General features: G+C 36.2%; 2 protein-coding genes and 1 long non-coding RNA gene across 3 annotated transcripts; 2 read left to right on the forward strand and 1 right to left on the reverse strand.

Annotated features, from left to right (window-relative positions):
• Window positions 1-40: 40 nt before the first annotated feature.
• On the reverse strand, window positions 41-4,581 carry LOC120185565 (monodehydroascorbate reductase 4, peroxisomal-like). Its single transcript, XM_039189743.1, has 7 exons — window positions 4,348-4,581; window positions 2,964-3,015; window positions 2,338-2,418; window positions 1,812-1,930; window positions 1,284-1,503; window positions 1,055-1,173; window positions 41-915 (listed from the first exon to the last, which is right to left on the reverse strand). Exons 1-7 carry the CDS (start codon window positions 4,465-4,467, stop codon window positions 181-183), a joined length of 1,446 nt encoding a protein of 481 aa, XP_039045674.1. The 5' UTR covers window positions 4,468-4,581; the 3' UTR covers window positions 41-180.
• LOC120185569 lies at window positions 3,025-24,826 on the forward strand. The gene is made up of 3 exons (XR_005522136.1): window positions 3,025-3,190; window positions 10,207-10,213; window positions 24,817-24,826. It is a non-coding gene; the product is annotated as an uncharacterized LOC120185569 (long non-coding RNA).
• Window positions 21,123-23,797, forward strand: LOC120185566 (peptide deformylase 1B, chloroplastic/mitochondrial-like). The gene is made up of 6 exons (XM_039189745.1): window positions 21,123-21,379; window positions 21,456-21,594; window positions 21,802-21,994; window positions 22,573-22,683; window positions 23,371-23,433; window positions 23,738-23,797. Exons 1-6 carry the CDS (start codon window positions 21,175-21,177, stop codon window positions 23,753-23,755), a joined length of 729 nt encoding a protein of 242 aa, XP_039045676.1. The 5' UTR covers window positions 21,123-21,174; the 3' UTR covers window positions 23,756-23,797.
• Window positions 24,827-24,830: the final 4 nt, after the last annotated feature.

Below are 24,830 nucleotides of genomic sequence, written 5' to 3' on the forward strand. Positions count from 1 at the left end.
AATGAATAGATGGGGAGTCGATGAGGAGATTATTCAAGCATTTCGAGGAAAAAATATGATGTTGTATTGAGTAATAATTTTGGGCTATCGACAACGTATGAGTTCATATCGTGCACATATAGAGTACTTCAACAGATTTATTGTATCAGTACTACTACAATGGTGTTACAAGATGATTTCTCACCACCTTTTACGTCTCGTCCCATACCAATACGCAAATCCAGCTATTGATGCTGCCAGAACAACTCCGACGGTTGCATGCCAAGCGTAGGCGGGCTTTTCCAGGATGATAAGGCCGGAAATAGAATGGCTGACTTCAATGGGCAGTGCCGGCTGTGGTTTCTTGCTAACTGTGAGTGCGAAGTTTAGTCCCTGCTGTTCCAACTCAGTCAGATCCTCAACCGGCGGTTTGAGCTTTGTGGCAGTGGCTATGGCTTCATACTCCTCTTTGGTTCCCCCTTCAAGGAAAGACCCAACAAGATGACCCTTGTTTATCCAGTAAGCTCCGAAGGTAGTACCCGAGAAATCCCCAAAATGGACTGCCTCCCCTACGTTGTCCCCGTAGAACTGCCAAGACAATCCAAAGACTCTGGAGTAGAAGAATGGCAGGTAGTCAAACTCGCCTGATTTCTCAGGTTCCATGATTGCAGCAACAGCATGTTTAGCAGATTTTCGGGCTGAATCCACGTGCTCGAGTCTGCGAGTTTCACCGCATAGTTTGACTGGAAATGCTGCAACATCTCCAACTGCATAAACCGAATCCATGCTCGTTTGCAACTTCCCATTCACCTTGATCCCACCTTTTTCAAGTGTTAGTTGGCCTTCAAAAAGGCTTGTGTTTGGGCGTATTCCGATTCCCACCACGACCAAGTCTGCAGGTAGTTGATTTCCATCTCTAAGATTAACAGCGGTAACCTGAAGAGCAATAAACATCAGGCTCCGCTCCCATATGTAATGCAACTTTTATTCATTATCTTTTATTCATTATCCGGCTACTAAGATATTCTACGGCAAAAGAAACTTGACTATAAAACAGCATATTAAAATAATTTACCTTCCCATTGGAATCAAATTCGAACGACGATAACACAGTTCCTTTAACGAACTTAATTCCTTTAGATTGATAATATTCCTCATAATAGCTTGCAATCCTTGGTGTAAACAAGCGAGCCACTGCCACATCGGAAATAATATCATTTACTTAAAGGTACTCCTTACGGTCAAGAAGCTTGTAAACGAGAAAGAGATCAATAAATGAAGAACACAACACTATGGATACTCACTACAATGTACTTCGGGAAAAACCATGGTTACGTTGATTTTATTGATCGCCAAAGATGCCGCACACTCCATTCCAATGTACCCACCACCAATTACTACAGCATTTCCACCAGCACAAGATTGCATCGCATTAACAAGACCATTTGCATCGGCTAAATCTCGTAAATAGCATACATTTTCAGCTTCCGATCCATTCAGTCCAAATTCTTCAAGCTTCAAAGCCTACATTTAACAGACAAAAACAAAATTAAGCCAGAAAAGCAGACATATTATACATGAGAATTGTATCCATGAGAAAAATATCAGCACGCTACCACTCAGAGTTGTATATTGTTGTGCCAAGAACAAGATATGTTCTGGTTTTGGCCATTGTATTAAATCCTGCAGTTGAATCTAATGCAAATATCATCCTTTATAGAAACATATTTTTTCTTGTTTCATGAGAATTTCTCATTTTTCCAAGAGATGTAACAAACTGAATATACAATGGGAGAGAAAATCGTAGATGCTTAAAAAGATAATTTCGATACCCGAGCTCCTGTGGCAATGAGAAGGATCTTGTAACTTATAGTCTCCCCAGTTGCTGTCAATAGCTTCTTACGTCTCACATCAACAGACTTAACTCGAGTTCCAAGGACTAATTCAACCCCTAAAATAGTAAAATCGATTACTTTAGAAGAGAGAAAGTTCTAGTAGAATTCAAAAGGGGGTTTACTTTTCTTTCTTTGACTGTACATACGAACAGAAGGAATTTGTGCTACTAATACATCTGCACTTTCAATTTATGTTACTCAAACTCAGGGTGAATGCCAGAGATGGCTATCTTGAATTTTCTACGTATTTCTATATATTTGGAGAACTGTACCTCCCATAGATATGTCCAAGTATGTGTTGGAGTAATAGCTTTCAATGATAATTTATATGTAAGACCAGAAAGTTAGTGACTGACAAACTTGTAATGAAGCATCTAGCAATCATTGGAGGCAAATATTTAAAACTGCATTTCTTACTAAAATCGGTGCAAGGCAAAGGAGTATGTTATGACAAAATATTTACCATGTTCCTTGTACCATTTTGGAGTTAATCTTTCCTCGTTAGCACCAACACAGGTGTGAAATGATGGAAGGCGTGCCGGAGCTGCATATTAATGAAAAATTTATCAACAAAAACCATAGAATATCAGGATAAATGAAGACTGAAAACATGTCTTTCTGCTAGGATGCAACTTGTCAAATCGATTCAGCAAAAATGGGCTAGAAAATAGAAGGGCAAGAAACCAATGCCCACCCGAACTAAGACCCTTCAGCCTTTCACCCTATATGTGTGTGTATACATATATATCGAATCTCTCCTAATACCAGAAAGCTACAAGTTGTTTATCAGCCGTTTCATAAGGTATTTTACTGTTATCATTAATAAACATTATATAATTACAACTAGAATTCCATGAACATGACAGAGATACACAACAGCTCTAAGGTATAAATGAGATATCGTGTACAACTATCAGTGATTACGAAACAATTGGGCGGTTCAACCAACATATAGTATTATATTCATTCCCTTCACTACTTTTCTTGTTTCTTCAATCTTTTCTGGGAAAAAGAATGGAGGAAAAAAATCAACCAAAACAGAAGTAAGAAAGAACGTAGATCGATTATACAATTGAAAATGTTTCTTACATTCGGGAAGTAAAAAGCCTTTGCTTAAAGCAGGCCTCTCATATGGGGCAACCTGAAAACAAAAAGATTCTGTAATCCGTTGCTGAAATTGAAATATCAAGGAATAAAACACGAAGTGCTAAAAATATCAGATAACCACAAATCTGAGAGATGACTAGGCATTTGTAGTGAAACATGAATGAAGAAAGAAAATAGAAAGATCTGTAAGAAGAAATTTATTGCATATTGTACACAGAGGGTCAATACTTCTAGGACATGATCCGGTATTGAATTTGAGCCCTGATGTCTTGGCTCTTGTGATGAATATCCTTATAAAATGTGTTACCACCCTCTATGACTCGTGAAGTATTGGAAAACTTTGGATGTGAAACATATATTAGAAAAAAGATTGGTCAGGAAAGTGAACTTTCAATCCATCTGTCAACTAATCTAACACTTATAAAAAATGAAAAGATACTCTTTTTCTTAATTTACCGTCCTTTTTATTTTCATTTTCCTTGTTTCCTCTCATTTACTGATTCCCCACCCACACCATGTTTTCTTGTGGTTTTAAGTGTTGAGCTAGCAAAATAAACCGACAGAATGTTTAGATGCTTCATTAAACATTTCTGTAGGATAGACCATATTGTTCGAACTCTTCATTTTACCTAATGCGTGTAGGTTTGACATCCATATTCAACATAAACCCCAACATACATAAAGGGGTTCATATGCTTGATTAAACATTTCCGTCGTATAGACAATGTTGCTCGGATACATATACCCCTACATACACACAGGGGTACAATCCTCCAAATATGTGAGAAAGCTCTTTTAAAAAGTTGAGCATACCCATCTTGGACACATGCATGTATGATATCTAATACTCAACCACAAGTCAGAGTAACATAGAGTAAAAGCTGCACATTATGACATTATCCATGGCATGCACTAAAAGTAATTTGGAGCATAAACCTCTCTTAACTACACAATTAATTGCCAAAATTCTATACATGTTCCAACTTCCAATACACCAATCTAATGTAAAAAATTCAAACTTCATTTGGTAAAAGTAACAGCTTCCTAATTCAATTCAAAACTCTATTCTCCATAAAAAAAAATACAGCAAGGATAGGTGTTTTAAAGCAAATAAAAATAACCAAATCAGAAAAAATGAAGAAGAAGAAGCTCTTATAGTATCCCCCAAAACAATTTTGAATCAGAGCTCAATACAAAACCAGAAAGACTTAAAGAAAGCGAAGAATATAGATAAAAAGAGGCAACGGATTAAAAAAAAACAGTAAATACCCATTACAGATAAAAAGAAAATAAAGTGAAATCGATAAACTTGAAAACGGAAAAAAAGTTAGCAAAATTAGATTGAATTCTTGATGAAAAAACTCACAGGTTCTTCAGAAATAATGCAAAGTTCGCCAGGAGAGACCCCTCTTCTCGTGAATTCAAGAGCTGCATAGCCAGCTGCTACACCTCCTCCAAGAATTACATATACAAACGCTCTTCCCATTTATTTTCCGGAGAAAATTCGCCTTTTTTTTCCTACCCTATCAAAATAAAATTTTCAATTTCCTCGAAGGTGTTTGGCTTTTCCAGGCAAAACTCCAACGAGAAAATTTAAAAAGAAAATACTTCACTATTAAAAACGAACCAAATAATCGAATAAAATGGTCCGAGTTTACGGTTCTGTCCTTTGTTGAACCTTGTGGGGCTTGCAAGAGATTGTCATTAGTGATCTGACGAACCAAGATCGGCACCGTCGATCGACGTCATCGTGTGGGACCCCCTTTAGTTCGACTTGGGTACTCGTACCCTTTAGGATTTGTTGTGGGACCCACTTATGTGGTGTATCGCTTTGCTAATGGGATGTCGCCACGTGTGGGACAAGTGTTGGATTATGAATGGTACTTGCATCGGGAGTTGTGAAACGATAATTAAAAATATAAAATAAATGATTTTTTTTAATAATGTTAAAAGACAAATAAGCCAAGTCGCGGGACGTGGACGAGACTATTCCTGTCCTCTCAACCGCAGAAGGATTGTTTTTATCATCTTTTATTTCCAAGATGAATAGTAAATAATTTCGCCACCACAATAATTAAATTTAAAATATTTCAAGATAATGGTAACAATTGGATTGTACTTTTAAATTTTTTTTTCTTTTTTGTGATTTTTGAATTTTTATAATTATGGTATCTCTAATAATTGTCTTTTCATTATTATCTTTTTGAATGTCGAAATTTAAAATCTTTACAGTTATTTTTAAAATACCTATATGATTTATTCGAAAATGATCTTTATTATTTTTTTTACTTAATTAATAATTTTATCATTTGTTATATATATTATTTTACGGTCTAATCTATCTATTTATCTATCTATCCATAGTTAAATTGAAATATCTTATTATTTGGTGTCAAGCTTATATATCACACAAATAGAATTAAAATGAGGATCTTGAACCCTGCATTGATTGTTTTTCAATATAATTCTCTCTTTTCTTCGTGCCATCATTGATTATGATTTTTTGTCCAATCTAAAATCTAAAAAGAATAAGCCGCTTAGGATCACTTCCTACTAATACCATCAACAATAATTGATCTAAAATCAAAATTATTTGTGATAAAATTCGAGTTGATTACGTACAATGATTCATTTCATTAGAATGGAAAGAAATCACTACAAGAAATCACATAATTTTATAAATAGTCTATGATGATTATAAGGTAATATATGTTTAGAATCTTTTTTAGTCAATGTTAGAATCCATGACCTCTAAAAAGAATAAAACTCCCTTTAATCGTTTGGTGTTTTCAACAAAGTTTTGGGCGATACATGAAATGTTCAAGCATACTTGGAGATTGAGGTTTCGTAAAGTGATTATAGAAATTGACAATATCGAAATATTTAATCTATTATCATCGATGACAATAGTTGCACAAGGGATCATAAGGGAAGAGGCGAACTCGAAAGCTTACATGCTTGTAGGTATGATTAGAGATCGTTTGATTGGTGAAAATAACTGATTTAACATCACATAAAATTAATGCCTTCAACATCTAGTCTTTCGATTGTTTTGTACTAACAAAAAAATATAGAATGTAGTTAAAAGAAAATAACATAACAAAATATGAAGTTGTTATGAACATAAGCGGATCCACAAATGTAAGAAAAATAGTCCAAAATTTTAATATTATTTTCTTAAAAATAATGGGTATGTAATTTTTTTTTATTTTTTCTATTTTTTCTTAACATGTTAAATTAAGTTTTACATTTTCCCCTAAATAACGGGATGCATTTGGCCACCTTGGGAGCTTAGTACATCTGTCTCTAATTATGAACCCATCAAACGGCTTTAATGATAAAAATGTGTTAAGTTTTAGATTTAAGCAAATGTCATATATAGAATATGTATTGTCAATATTTCTATAGACGTTTATTATCTTATAATATTTGAAATTATTAACAAAAGAAAGTTGTCATTTGCGGTAATGAAAACTCTTCAACTGTCGGCTTTCTCTAAACAATTTCGTCAAAGATGGCGTTAGACCCAACTTGCTTAACCCTTTCATTGGCTCTACCTTTAACAAAGTCTTTGGATCGTCACATCCGCCGCGAGTAGCGGCTCTGCTACTCACAGTCCCCGCCGCAGCCACCTCTGATTCTTCCTTGATAATATTATTTGCATTCGGCTCGGTTTGAATCTTATTCTTCAACTCATCTCTCTCACTTTCTTCCATTGTTTCGAGTCACCGTTGGCAAATCCAAACGAAAACAAAATGCAAGGCTTTCACCCTTCTGTTATACTAAAGAAGAAGCTTTAGTTATCTCCTTAGACATTCCCTCTCTTTCATGTTTTATTGTTTTTTTTTTTTGGGAAAACACATTGCTATTATTCTTGAGATACTTATAGTTAACACGTGTAAGAATATTTGATATGTTATTGTCTATCTAAAATAAAATATAAGATCATATAAAATACATTGTATTAAGTTGTCCCTGTTATATATTTTCTTTTAGCAGTTATAAGTAAAAAAAGTTGAAACAACTTAAACAAGTATACAAATTGAGCTCTTGTGCGTATGGTACATTATCGAGTATAAATCCCTATTGATTTAGATAATGCGTATTAATTCCTCCTAATGTATGCATCATAGAATATCTTCAAAACGATGTAATCTAATATTATTTTTAATAACAATAATATTACAGTGTTCATTCAAATGAATATAAGATTATTTAAATAGAAAGTATTATAGAAAAGTTAAAATTATTTTATATTAAATGTAAAAATCAGCTCTTATAAAAACACTAATAATGAAATATATAACTAATTGAAAGAAATTGAAATTTTATAGGATGGAGAACCCTACTTACATCCTCCATCACCACTGGATTTTAAGATGAGTTATAGGGATGGCAACAAGTTGGCTTGGGTCAAACTTTTGGTCAATCTGACCAGACTCAAAAATATATATAATATCCACTTAATCTTACTCGACTCAAAAAATATATAACTATTTGAACTCAATTTGACCCGAATTTTTAAAGTATAGTTCGACCTAACCTGACTCAACCTGATATGAAATAAGGATCTAAGTAAAAAAAATATAGTGAGAGAGAGTATTATAGCAATTATTTATAAATATATATGTAAAATTTATACTATTACCCTCAGGTCGAGTCGTGTTGGGTCCGAGATTTTTCATCCTCTACTCGAATCCGATTCGACTTCACCTCTATATAAAATTTAACTCGAATCGACTCCAACTCATTTTTTTAAAAAATTGATTTTATCAAATGGATTAAGTCACAATCTATTAATTTCCGATCAAATTGACATCCCAATGGTTTATCTGGGCGTTTTTCTCGATATATCACATTTTCCATTTATTTTTCTCTGTCAGGCACCATTCAAATTATTTTTCCTGATCTAACACCCTTTGCAGTAAGGCGTGCCCCCTGCAGCGCGCTTTACGCTTATCTAGCGCCACGTAGGGTAAGGCGCGTCCCCTGGAGCGCACCTTATGTTGATGTGGGTTACACGTGTGTAAAACGCGGCCCCTGGGGCGCGCCTTACGCCACGTAGGGCAATAGCACGGGTCAGGGGCCGCGCCTTACCTTTAATTCAATTATATATAGCGCAGGGTAGGGCCGCGCCTTAGCTTTAACTAATACAATTATATAAGGCGCGGTGCAGGTACCGCGCCTTGTATATTTATAGCTATTTTTCTCGGCTATAAATACACTTCTCCCCCGGTAAACTCTTCACATCTCCCCTCTCAACTTATAAATTAATACAACAATTCCGTCAACGAGTCAATAATTCCGGCAATGTTCTCATATTTGATTCAGAAGCTCCTGCGATATTTCGTTATAAGGTAATTTTGTTATAATTTTTTTATTATACTTATTGTTTATTATGATTATTTGAAAAAATATTATATGTTTATGTGTAAAAATTTTATTATGTTATATTTTCGTTCATATATTATTTATTTAATCAGGTTTGTTTCAGTTGTTTTTTTTTGCAGATATAATATTATCGCACTTTTAAACTCAAAGAATGACACTGCTTTCAGCTATTGTTTATTATGATGGTGAAATTCGAGAAGATGAAACCGGCGTTGTTTTCGTATCAAATGAGCGTGTTAAAATATCATTCAAGTGAAACGTAACTCTTGAGGAGCTGATAACGAAGATTTCGAGGAAGGTTCATGTTGAAAGTAGTAGAAGAATGTCGTCGTTGCAGTACAGATTTCCAACATCATTTTTGTCATTAACTTATACAGCGTTCGAACTTTCGAACAATAATGATGTTGAAGTGATGGTTGAATCTCAAAGTAATTATTCAGACGCCGATATTGAGATGTATGCAAATTTTGTTCAAGTGCGTGCTGCTCGGGGTCAATAATTAAGCTCCCACTATGAGCTGGCTGAACAAGTTGACAGCCCAACGACAGTAATGTGTAATGATTTTAATGTCATAATGGGGAAACATTCATCCGCAACTCCTTACAATATGTACCGAGGTGGGTCGACTAACAATCTGTATGGAAACATCGCGTGCAGTTCAAGGGGAAGACATTCATCTGCAAATCCCTTTGACCTTAATATGGAGATGCCATCGACACAACAATCTGTGCACTATCCATTTGACACGATGGCTTCAAGCTTCAGGGGAGGCATTCGACTGTGAGCTTTTTCGATCTCAATGTCGATATGCTTCCAGTTAAAGGGGAAGGCGTGCAAGTAGTAGGTTCTTCGACCTAAATTTGGAGAGCATGGAGGAACCATCATCTCTACCAGAAGAACCGCTTCGTGAGCCTGGTGCGGATGGTGTTGAGACTGGACTATTCATTCACCCAGAATCACCACAATTCAACTCCGATGATGATGATATAGATGAAGTTCCAGGAAATGTGGCACAAACTGACCCTCTTGCACACATGTATGAAGCTGGTTATGGTGCAATGTACAGGGTAGAATTTGCGGATATACCTCATCTCGGTGACTATGGATATTACTCTTCAATAAATAATGGTGAGTTATCTTTAGGCATGGAGTTTTTAAGCAAAGAAGAAGCGATGATGACTATAAAAAATTACAATATACGTAATTATGTCCAGTCTAGAGTCGACCGCTCCACGACCGAAAAATATGTATGCTACTATGCCCGACGCGAAAACGGATGCAATTGGATGGTTCGCGTATCGAAGAGGAAGAGGAAAAACAACAGATGGGAACTAACAGTATACAACGGTCCTCACACATGTTGTGCTGGAGAGGTCAACCAATATCATCTCAACTTGGACTCTGAAGTGATATGCCAAGCCATCATGCCCATGGTAAAAGCAAGCTCTCATGTAGTTGTTGCATTGTTGATTTCAGTTATACAATCGCAGTATGTATACACTGTCTCCTATAAAAAAAACTTGGTTGGAAAAACAAAATGCCATTGTCAAACTTCATGGCGAATGGGATGTATCTTACAACGAACTTTCATGTTGGTTTAGGCTGGTGCGGACGTTGAATCCTGGGATAATTGTGGACTTCGAAACCTCCTATGCATACCATAATGATCGAGTTCTATGCGATCGATGTCAATTCTACCGGGTTTTTTGGACTTACCCACAGTGCGTTAATTCTGTCAAATACTGCAAGCCTATGGTCCAGATCGATGAGACTTAAAGTTAATGTCATTCGATAATCGTTGATGAACAGTAAAACAACGATACAAGAAAACAAGATTGAACGTTGGCGTTATATGTGATTATAATAAAAGAGATAATAAGTGACAAACTGAAGAAAGTTTGAGAACACAATTATTAAATTTTATCAAACTAATAACAATTTGGTATTTGAAAATAATTTTAAATACAACAAACTTACAAAAAGTATTAAATGGTAAATGATAACCAAATAACAATAACTGATATTAAATGGTAATAAACAAAATGAACCAAAATATATTAACAAAATTGTATAACAAATTTAACAAAATAAATTAAAATAAATACAACCACATTAACGAAAAAAAGTAAGTATTAAATGATAAATAAAAAAATTACAATAAAAAATCCAATAAACTACTAAATACAAATATAATAAAAAAACAAAATCTATTGATGCCTGCGACGTGAATGTGTTTCGCAAGACGGTGGTTGTCGGTCTCGAGGAGGATTTCTTCGTATCACCGGTTGTGACTCATCGCCGTCATCATCATCACCATCATCATCGTCGTCGTCGTTGTCATCCTGAGCAGTTACATTTTGTTGATGAGGAGCTGATGACGATGAAGCACCTCCATAGAATAAGGACCCTGGAGGTGTATGACCGATTATCCCACCGGCCTGTGAAAACTGGGAAAACTCATAAAACCCAGACATCGTCAAGTGTGAAAACTGTACAGGAGGTGTATGTGCTACGACCATAGGTGATGAGGCTTCACCCGCCAAATATCTAGCATATAAACCCCAAGTAGGATCTTAAAACATATACCCATAATATCCTCCAGGAGGGGTCATAAAACTCTGTGATGGTGGCGATGGGGGGGTCATAAAACCAAGTGACGGTGGCGGTGGTGGCATCAGGTAAAGGAACATCTATGACAACATCGCATATGGCTGCAGAAGGTAAGTCACTCTAGACGGTGGCTGCTGTGAAGGTCCTGCTGGTACATCTGAGGATGAACCGGAAGCACCTGCTCTCCTTCCACGAGTCGGGGGACGATGGTGCTGTGTCGGTGAATGTCTCTGTCGACGTGGCTGAAAGGTCCGCCCTCGTGCATCCTCGGAAAGTAGAAATGATTTCCCATTACTGTTGAACCACTCGTAATAACCGTCATCAACCATCAAGAGGTCATTAAAAATGGGCTCTCTACGGGGAAGGAGCCGATGTCGATCCTCCCACAGCACGACCCACTCGTGATGCCTCACCAGCCAATTTGTATCGGTCTTACCACGTCTATCTGTGCTATAGAACTCGTCCATATTGCGAGGTGCTTCCAGAATTGGTTGAAAACAACCAAATTACCGGACCACACAATCAGTGGAGTGTCACTCAACGATCACATAACAAATCAAAGGGACCATTGCCATCCAAACATCTAATGGGCCCCTCAACTCAGGTGGGATCACCATCCTCACATCATCATTAGAATATGACACCCATTCAAACTAAAACAAACATATATAATTTTTATCAAAATAATAATCTAATTATACAACTATAATCTAAAATCGTTTTTTAAACATTAAAAGGCATACCTGTGTGCTAGCCTTCTGATCGATTAGCACCCTCATTTTTTCTAAATCATCAGGTAGCTCTTGATGATTTTTCCTATCAGTAGACCACCTATTCAAGGAAAAAAAATTATTATACACTGTATAAAATGATTAATATACAAAATCAGTTTTATAATTACCTCAATAGTAGTTGAAATACGAATGTGTTCTTGACAACGGGACATAAAAAGGGCAATCGATACCACGCCAAAGACTGCAGCAGCAGGAGACATCCGCCGATAGCATTTTTTCTGTAGTCAATCGCGCGACACATCTCCCTATACAGGAAAGCCAAAACTGCCGAGCCCCCACTGAGTGATCCGGCCAGATAAAAGTCGCCAAGATGTCGCAACCACATACAATGAACTTGGTTGCGCGATTTGTCTGACATCAGCAACCCTCCTATCAGCTGCAGTATGCATACCCGTGCATATATTTTAACTTCATCATCAGAGGCGTCCTCGCTCAACTCTCGAAAATTAGCATATAACCAATTTAACGGTATCCAACCACCGTTAAAACTTTCCGGGATACGTCCTAGATAGTCTGGTACAAAGAAGTCCATGAACCATGCGTCATCCCTGATCACATCTCCATCCACCGGAAGCCCCAGGTGCAAAGAAACATCCTCAAGTGTAATCGTGCACTCCCCGCACGGAAGATGGAATGTGTGGGTCTCCGACCTCCACCGCTCCACTAAGGTAGCAATAAGGTATTGTTCTATCTTACAGTGACCCTCATATCTACCTATGTGACCAAATCCAACATCTACTAAATATAGCATGACACAGCCAGATATCACTAACTTAAGGTTCCTAATAAAAGAATCTAATATACGGTCTCTCTCCTAAAATATAAATAATTCTAAAAATTAATTTTTAAACTAATAATCATACATTAAATAAATAAATAAATTATTACTAATAATTTAATTTAAATTAAAATGTTAAAATGTTACCGTATCAGCAAAATGTCGAGATATATGATTTCCATCCAAGTTAAGTAGACCGCCTTCCATTTTATATTTGCAAAAAAAATTAATTAAATACAATATTAAATAATTTAAATACTTAAATAAATTAAATACAAAATATTAAATATAATAAAATATACCTTAAACAGAGAATATAGTATTTGAGAGAGGTTGAGAGGATTTGGTGTGATGAAATTGATTGAGGATAGATGTATTTATAGGGAGGGAGGGAGTGTAAACAGTCGGGGTAGGTATGTAATTAAACCTATGGCGCGCTATAGGGGGCGCCTTTCTGACGCTAACAATTATCGTTTTGGATGTCAAAATAATTCATTTTTCTCAATTAATCAATAAGGAAATGCGTAGTTTAAAGAAATAAGGGTCGAATCTTCAGGGACTTAGAAAATCATAAATTTATGTTTGATTGTTTTAAACCAGGCGTGAAAGTAATAAAAGGGGGGTTTTGGTATAAATATATTTAAGTGATAAGCAATTTAAATAAAAATAAGAGAGTAGAGATTGTGAATAAATACTGTAAAAATAACCTCAAGCTTTGCTTTGACTCAATTTCCTTATGATCATTGAATAAGATTTTCTCTTCGGAATTCACGTCGGTTACTTTGTCTACAAGGGCTATCCCCGTGACTTTATCTTGTATACCGAATACCCAAGGCAATCTTTGATTCCTGCTTCGGTATTTGATTCTAACAACATCAATTGTCGTAGATCAATTACCATTTAAGTTCATGACTTCCGACTCAGATTGTTGCTTCGATAACCATCAATTCCGATCTCAATTCCCTCTTGGCGAAGCTATCTCGCCAAGTGTGTTCCCAGGAAGTCGAATTGCTTTCTATAAGCCGAATCTTCCTCCCACATGTTTAATCGCAACAACCTCATGACCAAAGTCGATCTTTGATTTTGAAAACTGTTTTGATTTTAAAAAATAAGCGTAGAGATTGAGAGAGATATTCCGAAGATATTAAGGGCGTATTTCAATTCTCCTGTTGGAATTGAGTCATCGCGCCAGCTCTAGGCTTATGAAAAAATTAGCTAAGCATGACAAAAGTCATGCTTAGCATTTTGAAAACAAAGCTTGAAAAATAAAAGAAAAATGAAAAGAACTTGAAAAGTAAAAAGAGAAAACTTTTATAAAAACTAGAGAGAAAAGAAGATTGTAATCCGAATGATGAGTTTAGGCTTACCCCAAGTGGGTATTTATAGCCTCTCAAAGCCTAAATGATAAACAAAGAAAACAAATAAAATAATCCTAAAGATAATTATTTTTTAATTTAAATTCAAACTTAAACTAGTCTCCTAATGCAACTCTGCTTGTCAATCTTCCAGAAGGCGTGCGGAGGAAGTCTTCTAGAAACCGTCGTTGATTGGACCTTCTAGAAACTGCCACGTTAGACTGCGTTATGCCCAGAGTCGTGCCCATGTCTTCAACCGTGACCAAATAATAATAAAAATGCAAAATGCGCCCGTTTTGTCACTAATTCTGGAAATTAAAAACCTGCACGAAAACAAACATAACACGACCAATTTAGCAGTAATAATTCCTCAAAACCGAAGAAATAAAGAGCAAAGATTAACGATTCTGAATACTCATCAAATTCTCCCTTACTTATCTCATGCTTGTCCTCAAGTATGATTAATCAAACTAGTCAAAAATTTTATTTACCTTTCTTTGTCAAGTTTCACATTTAAGAAAGCAAGGTAGAGACCACAATAACTATTCAAGTTAAGAATCAATCAATTGAACATCACCAATTGAAACAAGTCAATTGCAATTGTAATATCCATTCATTCATTAATCTCAATGCTCATAACTCAACACCTTACTGGGATTCACTCAAATCACTCAATGTGTTTGGGGTAAAGAAAAGCTCAATGTCAGAATCGACACGATATTACCATAGGCCTGCAAGTAAATCAAATCTCCACTATTAATAAGAACAAGATGCATAAATCAAAGGGTCTTTTATTGGTTGTAACTGAGCTTAGGTAAAGGTGGGGAAAAAGGCTAAATATATGGCTAAATATTCAAGGCAAGGACCTAACAAATGATAATCTCAACTCCATCAAAACATTAAGCACACCAAGATAAAAAGACAATATATGAAACAACAAATTTCTTTTTGAAATGCATTTTTTCCTCTTTGTTGTTGTTTTGTTTTCCATTTTCACATCTTTTTTTTATTTTTTATTTTTTTTCCGAACAACTCTTCTTTTTTTCTTTTTCTTTTTCTTTTCGAAATGTTGCTATTTTTTTCTCTTTTTTTGGAGCATACATCGGATAATTGCTCACTTGCCCTGAAAAAGGTAGAAAATAGGGATAAAGCAAAAAGGCTCAGGTTTATAAATGTGGTAAAAACAAAGAAATGGAAATGACTCAAAAGTGGTTAACTAGGAGAAAATAGCATGGGTAAGCAATTTAGTGGGGAAATGGAAAGGTTAATCCTAAGGTGCCCAAATCATTTTTAAGAATCATGTTCATGTGTAATCTCGACTGTATTTAACATGCAGGTTCTAGAATACCAATGTCAAATTTGACACAATCAATCCAACAAAATGAGAGCGAAAATGATATGCTCGTAAAAACTCAAATCTTACCAAATTGTTTCATGCATTGAGCTAATCACATTCCAATCAATAAAATCATGGACTATCGCAAAAGTACCAACTTGATTACAATTCATGCTATTCGCTATCAAGAATATCCTAACCTAAACAATCATGTGTTCCCAAACAAGCATAGCATTCCAAACAATATTCAACACGACAAAGACAATCAATGAAATTTTCGACAAATCCAACCAACACATACTAGCATCGAGACATAAAGATAAGCAAGGTGAAATTCAATCATACACTCTACTCCCCCTCACTTAAAGCGTTTTGCCTCAAAACAAAAACTTAAAGTGCAAAAGAAAGAATAGAGTACTCGCCAGTTTTAATGTCGACCACGGCCACAACCTCTGCCACGGTGAAAAACGCTAAGACGGTGAAGTGGGCTGCCCGGTTTGATGTCGTGAACTGGAAACATTATCAAGTGGTGTCGTCGGTGGAAAACCATTATCTAATCTCTTGTAAAACCATAAACGGGATAGTACATTAGTAATAGATTATTGAAAATAGAATCGAAATTTACCTCAGGAGTATTTTTGGATGCTGCCGAACTCATCGAACATGATGAGAAAGTCGACTTTTGTGGATGAGAGGAAGTAATGACTATGGTTGGCATAGACTAAAAGGACAATGATGGGGAGTAGCGAAGAAGAGCAACGAACAGTGCTCGGTCCGGGGTGGAGGAGTGGCAGTGTCGTCCGATTGATTCCTTGTACGTACATCGTAGAGCGAGCATTGGTGTTATCGGGTCGATTTCGCTTGCGCACCATAGCGGATTAGGGAGAAACGAGTGGCGTGAACACGTTGAAGCGAGTAGATTTTTTTGTTGAAGCTGCTGGCAGTGAGAATGAGGAGGGGTGATGGAGTGGCGTGCGTTTTGCGGGGTGGGACGAGTTGGCGAAGATGATGGGGGTTTAAGTTTGATTTCTGCCGTGGGTTGTAGAGTTGGGAGTGAATGGGGATTTGTTTTTTATTTATATAAAGGTGGATTTAAAATTAAAAAGGTGATTATAAGAGATTAAGTGGGGTCCATTGTCAAAGTAAAATAAAAGAAGAAGAGAATAGATTGGGGGGTAGGCGGCAGAAAAAGAAATAAAATATGAAAAGAGAAACTTTGGGGTTTGCTAACGTGTGCCACCCTACTCTAAGGGGTTTTTGCTATTGTGCGCCATTTAGTTAAACGGTGCGCACGGTTAGAGGCTCTCTTTTTTCTCTGTTTAATTCGATCGTGTACTGCTCAATGAACTCGAAAATTAACATTGTTTGAATCATATTTTCGTAATTTCTCTTCGTTTAAGTTCAAATAAAAATATTCGGTTCCTACAAAATAAAAATAGAAATTAAATTAAACATGTTTGACGAAAAAAAACAAAAGGTAAAAATAAAATTAAATAAATAAAATAAAAATATAACAGTGTCGAAAATAATGGGTTGCCTCCCATGAAGCGCTTTTGTTTAACGTCGTTAGCTCGACGACCTGATTCGAACTACAGGTTCCGTGACAGATACTTCCACTTCATTCGCTTTTTCCAACTAAGAAATTTCTTATGAGAAATTCGAAAATTCTCACAAAGATTTCTTCGAATATTTCCCAAATTAAAAATCATGTCGAAAAGAATGGCCGTCAAAACATCTTTTTTTTTTACCAAAAATTGATTTCTTCAAACGATTTCTCGATGGTTTTGACTTATTTTTTGGTACCTGCAAAAGAGAAAGTAAATCTTTAGTTTTTAAAGGAGTTAAGATCAAATCTGAATCAACCATTAAAATATTTTCTAACTCCCTTATGTCGTATTTTTTATCATCCGATTTCTGGCATAAATCATCAACAAAGTTATATTCATCATTAACAAGTTCAATAATGCCAACAAAATTAATACTTTGCACATTATCCGGATATCTCATTGCTTTATTAACATCAAATTTTAAGATCTCACCGTCGAACTCCATAGTAAGAATACCGCTTCGAAAGTAAATTTTTGCATTTGTCGTGCTAAAAAATAGATGACCGAGGAGGATTTCAGAACCAATTTTACTACGATCATTTTCCATATTAATCACATAAAAATCAACAGGGAAAATTAAGTCTTCTACTTCTACTAGAACGTTTTCTATGAGTCATTCAGGATAAATTATTGATTTGTCGGCTAGCTGAAGTGTAACTCTTGTCTCCTTCAAAGGCTTGGTGGAAATTAAATTATAGACGGAGAGAGGCATTACATTGATAGAGGCACCTAGATCGCACATAGCTCGCTTGATTTTAACCTCACCGATTTTACAAGGTATTGAAAACATACCTTGGTCTTTATACTTTGGTGGAAGCGGTTGTTAGAAAACTGCTGAGACGTTCGCACCTAAATCCACCTATTTTCTGGTAAGTCGCCTTTTATTAGTGCATAGATCCTTCAAGAACCGGGCATACCTTGGAACTTTCCGGATATCCTCAAGGAGAGGTATGTTAACTTCTACCTTCCGAAGTACATCTAATATTTTTTTTCCTCAGTTTTTTATTCTTTTTAACTAACCTTAATGGAAAAGGTGGTGACACGTCATAGGGAGATGGTGTTGGATCGTCTATTTGTTCTTCATCATTCTCTTTCTGGGATCCTACGTCAACTGCTTCTTCTCCCCTTTGGGAGTTCGAAGTTTCTTTTTTTTTCTAGGATCTTGCGCTTACTTCATTTGGGTCTAGTTGTTCAACAATTGTACCACTTCGGAGGGTTATGTCGCTAACATTCTCTATTGGATTCGGCTCAGTTTGTAATGGTAGCCTCCTTTGTGACTCTAATCTCCCTATGACTTGAGTCAGTTGGCTTATTTGTTTGTTCATCTCTTGGAAGTGGGCTTCAGTTCGAGACTGGAATTTTTCCTGGGATAATGCTAATCTCTCGGCAATCGATTCCAATGATAACTTCTACGATTGTTGTGGTGGTGGAGGTCTCGCTTGATAGCCTTGATTCGGTCTCGGGTTCTGAGCATAACTGAAGTTCGGATGATCCCTCCATCCTGGGTTGTATGTATTACCGTAAGGATTATACTCTTTGGGGAGGTCCTGGAAAGTTTTCGACTGCGTTTACTTGAGTTGTTGCGTCATCTTGAATCAGTGGACAACCGTCTGTTAGACGATCAGGTAATGCACATATTCCACATAATCGGTTTTGTCATGTCTTTCCTGCAACAAGAGAGTTTACGACTTCAATTAACTTGTCTATTTTATTTTCTAAGGAATATGAACTTATCTCATGAACCCTTCGAGAAGGTTCATTGTTTGTGCGAAATTGTTGGGAATTTGCGGTCATCGTCGATATTAAGTCTCTAGGCTCCACCGCTGGCAGCATCAATCATCTTTATTTCCAGGGGAGATAATCCTTCATAAAAGTATTGAAGGAGTGTTTGTTCAGTTAACCCATGTTGTGGGCAACTAGAACATAACTTCTTAAACTGCTCTAGTAGTCGTAAAGTGACTCTCCATCAAGCTGCTTGATTCCAAGTATTCTTCTTCGTAGTTCACTCACTTTCGCCGCAGGAAAAAACCTGTCAAGAAAAAGACGAGTCATTTGAGCCCATGTAGTAACAGAATTAGGAGGAAGATAAAATAATCACTCCTTAGCCGATTCAGCTAAGGAAAAAGGAAAAGCTCTAAGTTTATTTGGTCATTGGTTACTCCCTGTGGTCTCATGCTGGAGCAGACCATATGAAATTCCTTGAGATGTTTGTGTGGATCTTCATTCTGCAATCCGCGGAATGTAGGGAGGAGATGAATAAGGTCGGTTTTCAACTGGTATGGAGTTTCGCCTTGGGGAAAATCAATGCACATAGGCCCTTGCTCAGTAGGAGCCGCGGCTAACTCCCGGATAGTAAGATCGGCCATCAAATTTATATTACCTGAATTCAAATCTTCTTCTGGATTTGTTTGTTGTCTCCTTCTTTCCCAAAGTGTGTGTGCGTGGAGTCTCTTAGCTTTGGCTTCAATCTCCGGGTTGTACTCCACTAATGCTCCCAGATTAGACTTGGTCATAAATCAAAAGCAAACACAAATTAGTAACTTTGGCGAAGTCCCCGGTAACGACGCCAATTTGAAAACTGTCGTTTTGGATGTCAAAAATAATTCCTTTTTATCAATTAATCAATAAGGAAATGCGTAGTGTAGAGAAATAAGGGTCGAATCCTCAGGGACTTAGAAAATCACAAATTTATGTTTGATTATTTTAAACCAGGTGTGAAAGTAATAAAAGAGGGTTTTGGTATAAATATATTTAAGTGATAAAAGCGATTAAATAAATAAAAGCAATTTAAATAAAAATAAGAGAGTAGAGATTGTGAATAAATACTGTAAAAATAGCCTCAAGCCTTGCTTTGACTCAATTTCCTTATGATCATCGAATAAGATTTTCTCTTCGGGATTCACGTCGGTTACTTTGTCTACAAGGGCTATCCCTGTAACTCTATCTTGTATACCGAATACCCAAGGCAATCTTTGATTCCGGCTTCGGTAATTGATTCTAACAACATCAATTGTCGTAGATCAATTACTGTTTAAGTTCATGGCTTCCGACTCAGATTGTTGCTTTGATAACCGTCAATTCCGATCTCAATTCCCTCTTGGCGAAGCTATCTCGCCAAGTGTGTTCCCAGGAAGTCGAATTGCTTTCTATAAGCCGAATCTTCCTCTCACACGTTTAATCGCAACAACCTCTTGACCAAAGTCGATCTTTGATTTTGAAAACTGTTTTGATTTTGAAAAATAAGCGCAGAGATTAAGAGAGATATTATGAAGATATTAAGGGACTGTTTCAATTCTCCCGTTGGAATTGAGTCATCGCGTCAGCTCTCGGCTTATGAAAAATTTAGCTAAGCATGACAAAAGTCATACTTAGCATTTTAAAAACAAAGCTTGAAAAATAAAAGAAAAATGAAAAAAACTTGAAAAGTAAAAAGAGAAAGCTTTTATAAAAACTAGAGAGAAAAGAAGATTGTAATCCAAATGATGAGTTTAGGCTTACCCCAAGTGGGTATTTATAGCCTCTCAAAGACTAAAGGATAGACAAAGAAAATAAATAAAATAATCTTAAAGATAATTATTTTTTAATTTAAATTCAAACTTAAACTATCTCCTAATGTAACTCTGCTTGTCAATCTTCCAGAAGGCATGCAGAGGAAGTCTTCTAGAAACCGTCGCTGATTGGACCTTCTAGAAACTGCCACGTCAGACCTCGTCATGGCCATGTCTCCAGCCGTGACAAAATAATAATAAAAATGCAGAATGCGTCCGTTTTGTCACTAATTCTGGAAAGTAAAGACCTGCATGAAAACAAACATAACATGACCAATTTAGCAGTAATAATTCCTCAAAACCGAAGAAATAACCAGCAAAGATTAAAGATTCTGAACAGTGTCAGATTTGCAGGTAAGGCGCGACCCCTGCCCCACGCCTTACACACGTGTATCCCATTTAGCATAAGACGCGCTTCAGGGGGCGCGCCTTACCTCACGTGACGCCAGATCAGTGTAAAACGCGCTGTAGGGGGCGCATTACTGCAAATGGTGTTAGATAAAAAAAATAATCTAAATGGTGCCTAACAAAAAAAAAATAAATAGAAAAGATGATATATCGAGAAAAACGTCTCTATGCATGAACCTAATACACATTATTATTATTATTATTATTATTTGCTAAAAGATAAAATCCAATGGCTAAGATCAAATTTAGGGAAAAGTGAATTCACAAGGACTAAAAGTCTAAAACGCAAAAAATCCAGAAATTTCGAACTCAACAAGGAAAATGTTTTTAGTTGTCCGAAATTAACGTTTGTCCCTATAATCTTCCATGGCTAGTGCCAGTTGGCTCCACCTCCACTCTCCGTCTTTAACGCGCGTTATCCTTCCCATTCTGCACCACCCCACCGCCTTCCTTCACCAGCTCAACCGTTTACCTTCACCCGGGCACCTCACTTTCTCGGTAAACCAAACCAATCCCCTGCTAACTCAAGCTAAACGAGGCTTCTCATCCAAAGACAACAAAATCGCTTCCCGTAAGTAAAGCATCGATAAAAATGGCTTTTTTTCATTTATGGTTTTTAAGTTACATTTTTTGGTTTTGTTTTGAAGCGGATGATCTTCGGTTCGAGTCGCCGCTGCAAATCGCGGTGTACCCGGACCCTATATTGCGGAAGAGAAATAAACGAATTGATACATTTGATGAGAATTTGAAGAAACTTGTCGATGAGATGTTCGACGTTATGTACAAGTAAGTTTTTTCGAGGGGCTATTAATTATAATTTTTAGCAAAATAATGGCTACAAGTCTAAATATATTTAAATCAATTTGACACACACACACACACACACACACACACAGAGACAGGCAAACACTTGGGAAGAGTGTAAAACGTAAGTGTTTGAGGAATTCATTCAATCTTAATGTGGACAATTGTTGCTTTCATTTGTTGTAACAGAACTGACGGCATTGGACTCTCAGCTCCGCAAGTAGGAGTTAATGTTCAACTGATGGTGTTTAATCCCGTCGGCGAGCGAGGTGAAGGGCAAGAAATCGTTCTTATAAACCCGAAAGTTACAAAATATTCGAAGAAGACGGTGCTGTTTAATGAAGGTTGCTTATCTTTTCCAAGAATCTATGCTGATGTCGAGGTACTTGCTGCAACCGGTTGTATTCACTCTCTTGTTTCGTTTCACTCGTTTCATTTCATCTTAGTGTCAAACAGCAGAAGGGGGCTCAAACCCTTTTAGGTGAGGTTTTTTTAATCAGGTGTATGCTCGGTGGGCTTAAGCCTGGTTTTTGGTAAGGCAATAAGCAAAAGCCTACTGAAGTCTCCTATAAAGAAATAGGGTAATATCAAAACTCTTCGATTTTCAATATTTGAGTATTAAACAATCTACATGAGACCATAAGGAAGATGTTTTTATTAATCAGAAAATAGAAGCAAAAAGAAACATTTGCATGTTTTAGACCACTCTTTAGAGTTTGCTATCATTATTATATACCATAAATTTATTCTCTATATATAGTGATATGGATATTACACAAAGATACATTCCGAAAATATGGTCATACACATATTTTTCTATTCATTTAGTTTAGCCTTTTTTGGCACTTTGCATTTGGCAATATAAAAAGTTGTAGCATTTGGAGTGTGCCGTGCACCATTGACAGCAACCTTCATGTGTACATCTCTATATAATGTGTTGTCTCTATCCTTTGGTTTCAGAGGCCGGAATCTGTAAAGATTGATGCACAAGATATTAATGGTGCGAAGTTTACAGTGGATTTATCAGAGCTTCCTGCACGCGTTTTCCAACATGAATTTGACCATCTTCAGGTTCGTTTTGTATAATTGTGATTATATTGTTCTCAATTTACCAATTGCTAGTGTAAGGAGATCGATTCTGTGTACTTTTAGCTAATTTATATATATATATATATATATTGAATGTTGTTTATTGGACTTTATGCTGCATGGGAATAGGGGTTGAAGTATCTAAGCGGTCTTTGTACCTATGTTAATCCAAGTTGGGTATGAGTATTGGATAAGGGTATATGTCTAACACGGGTATGGTTTGATTTTCTAAAATATTTTCGTGTATTTAGAGGCCATATTTCCTTACTCGTGTTGAACACAAATGTCATATATGGGTACTCAAGAAAAATGAAGAGTTAGACCTTCATAGCCCTGATGTACAATGATCAAAGTATCTAGGTATATTTATATATGCATGTATATGGTGAATGTTGAGTATTGAATATGTTGCATAGACCTTCATAGCCGACAAACGTAGATCTAGCAATTACTGTATTAATATGTTCTTGTATTTTACCTTCTCATAATCGTGATTAAGGTGGTATACACACAGAGACACGTTTTACATTAATATAATATATAGATCTTGAGACACTGGTGAATTGGTGTTGTGCTTGATTTATAAGCACAAGGACCATTTAGTAATAGTTCTATAAGTTTAATGACGTGTTGATATTCCTTTTACAACTATGGCTCTTGCATTTGCAGGGAATTTTGTTTTTTGACAGAATGACTGACGAAGTTCTTGACAGCATTCGCGGACAGCTAGAGGTTAGTACAACCTTCTGAATGATCATAATCTCTGTTACACGGACTCTATTGCAAGTGTTTGATACGTGTATATGTCCATGTGATGGTCTTCATTTCTTTCAAGTTTTTCGATGTACCTGGAGGGTCCTCTGAGAGTAATATCCCTATACTATTATGTCTTGACATATGTCAGATATGGGCGTCGGTACTTAAAGAAAAATGAGGAGTCAGAATAAAATAGATCATAAAATTATCTAACAAATAAGATGACCATAAAGATTAACCTTCTTTTAGACTTGTTGGATGATACTGATCTAAATTGCAGGCATTAGAAAAGAAATGAAGATAAGACCGGACTCCGGAGCCCCGAAAAGGTAGAAACTCGGAAAAGGAAGAAAGCTGGTGTTGGTTTTGGAAAATCATGAATCTGCTTCTACCGGTCATGTAAGTTTTCATTAAACAGAAAATAACCAAACCGTTGCTCAGATTTTGTTGTTATGGTACTCGAACTTGGAAATAAAAGTTTGTGCAACACAAGCATGTTAATCACCCCACTCCCAAGATCTGCATGTAGTTGGAGGGTCATATCTCCATATCCATGTCCGGAGATGCACCAGACAAGGGTATATAACACACCTCAAAAAGAAAAAAAGAAAGAATGATAAGTTGAACTACTATAGTTTCGTTTTCAACGGATCTGATTCTTTACGATATGTCGCTTGTTTAGGTGCTTAATAGAGCATCAAGATGTTGGCATGAAGCTGAAAGTGCAACGGAGGTTGTTACCTTAAATATCAATGGTTTTGATAAACATCAATCTTTTGTTATTAGGATAATGAACGATAGCGGTCGATTTGTTATTAAATGATAGTTTGGTAATAAGTTTGTTATATTTAAAGCTGACATAAATTACTCATACTTTACTAACCATTTATATAGTTTCCTTCTTTTTTTCATTCTTCTCCCCTCCAACACCAATTGTTTCATGAATTTTAACTTTCAGGGTCGTGTAGTAAAACCCACCCCGCCCTTTTGTCATACCCGTATCTACATGTTGAGATACGGGTATGGGTATTCAAGTCTCTTTTACCATTGAATTCGCTTGGTAGATTTTATCTGATATTTCTTTTGAAATAGTTTGGAATGATTACAATGTATTATCTGTTTAGAACTTTTTTAAACCAATTGATAACGTATACACTCTGTAAATATTGCTATTCAAACCCAAAAGTTTAGGAAAAATAATAATTATTTTACTATTGAGAATTTCATACTTAGCATTTTTGAAGCTTCGACAAAAAATAAATAAATCTTGTTTGACATACACTGTGGAATACAAATATAAAAAATCTTCGAACATCAGAATATACTTGAATAACGATATACGGTTCTAGTCGCACGAAGCTGATTTCTGAAGC

Source organism: Hibiscus syriacus, unplaced genomic scaffold, assembly GCF_006381635.1.
Source record: "Hibiscus syriacus cultivar Baekdansim isolate YM2019G1 unplaced genomic scaffold, ASM638163v2 tig00113124_pilon, whole genome shotgun sequence".
NCBI classification, from domain to species: domain Eukaryota; kingdom Viridiplantae; phylum Streptophyta; class Magnoliopsida; order Malvales; family Malvaceae; genus Hibiscus; species Hibiscus syriacus.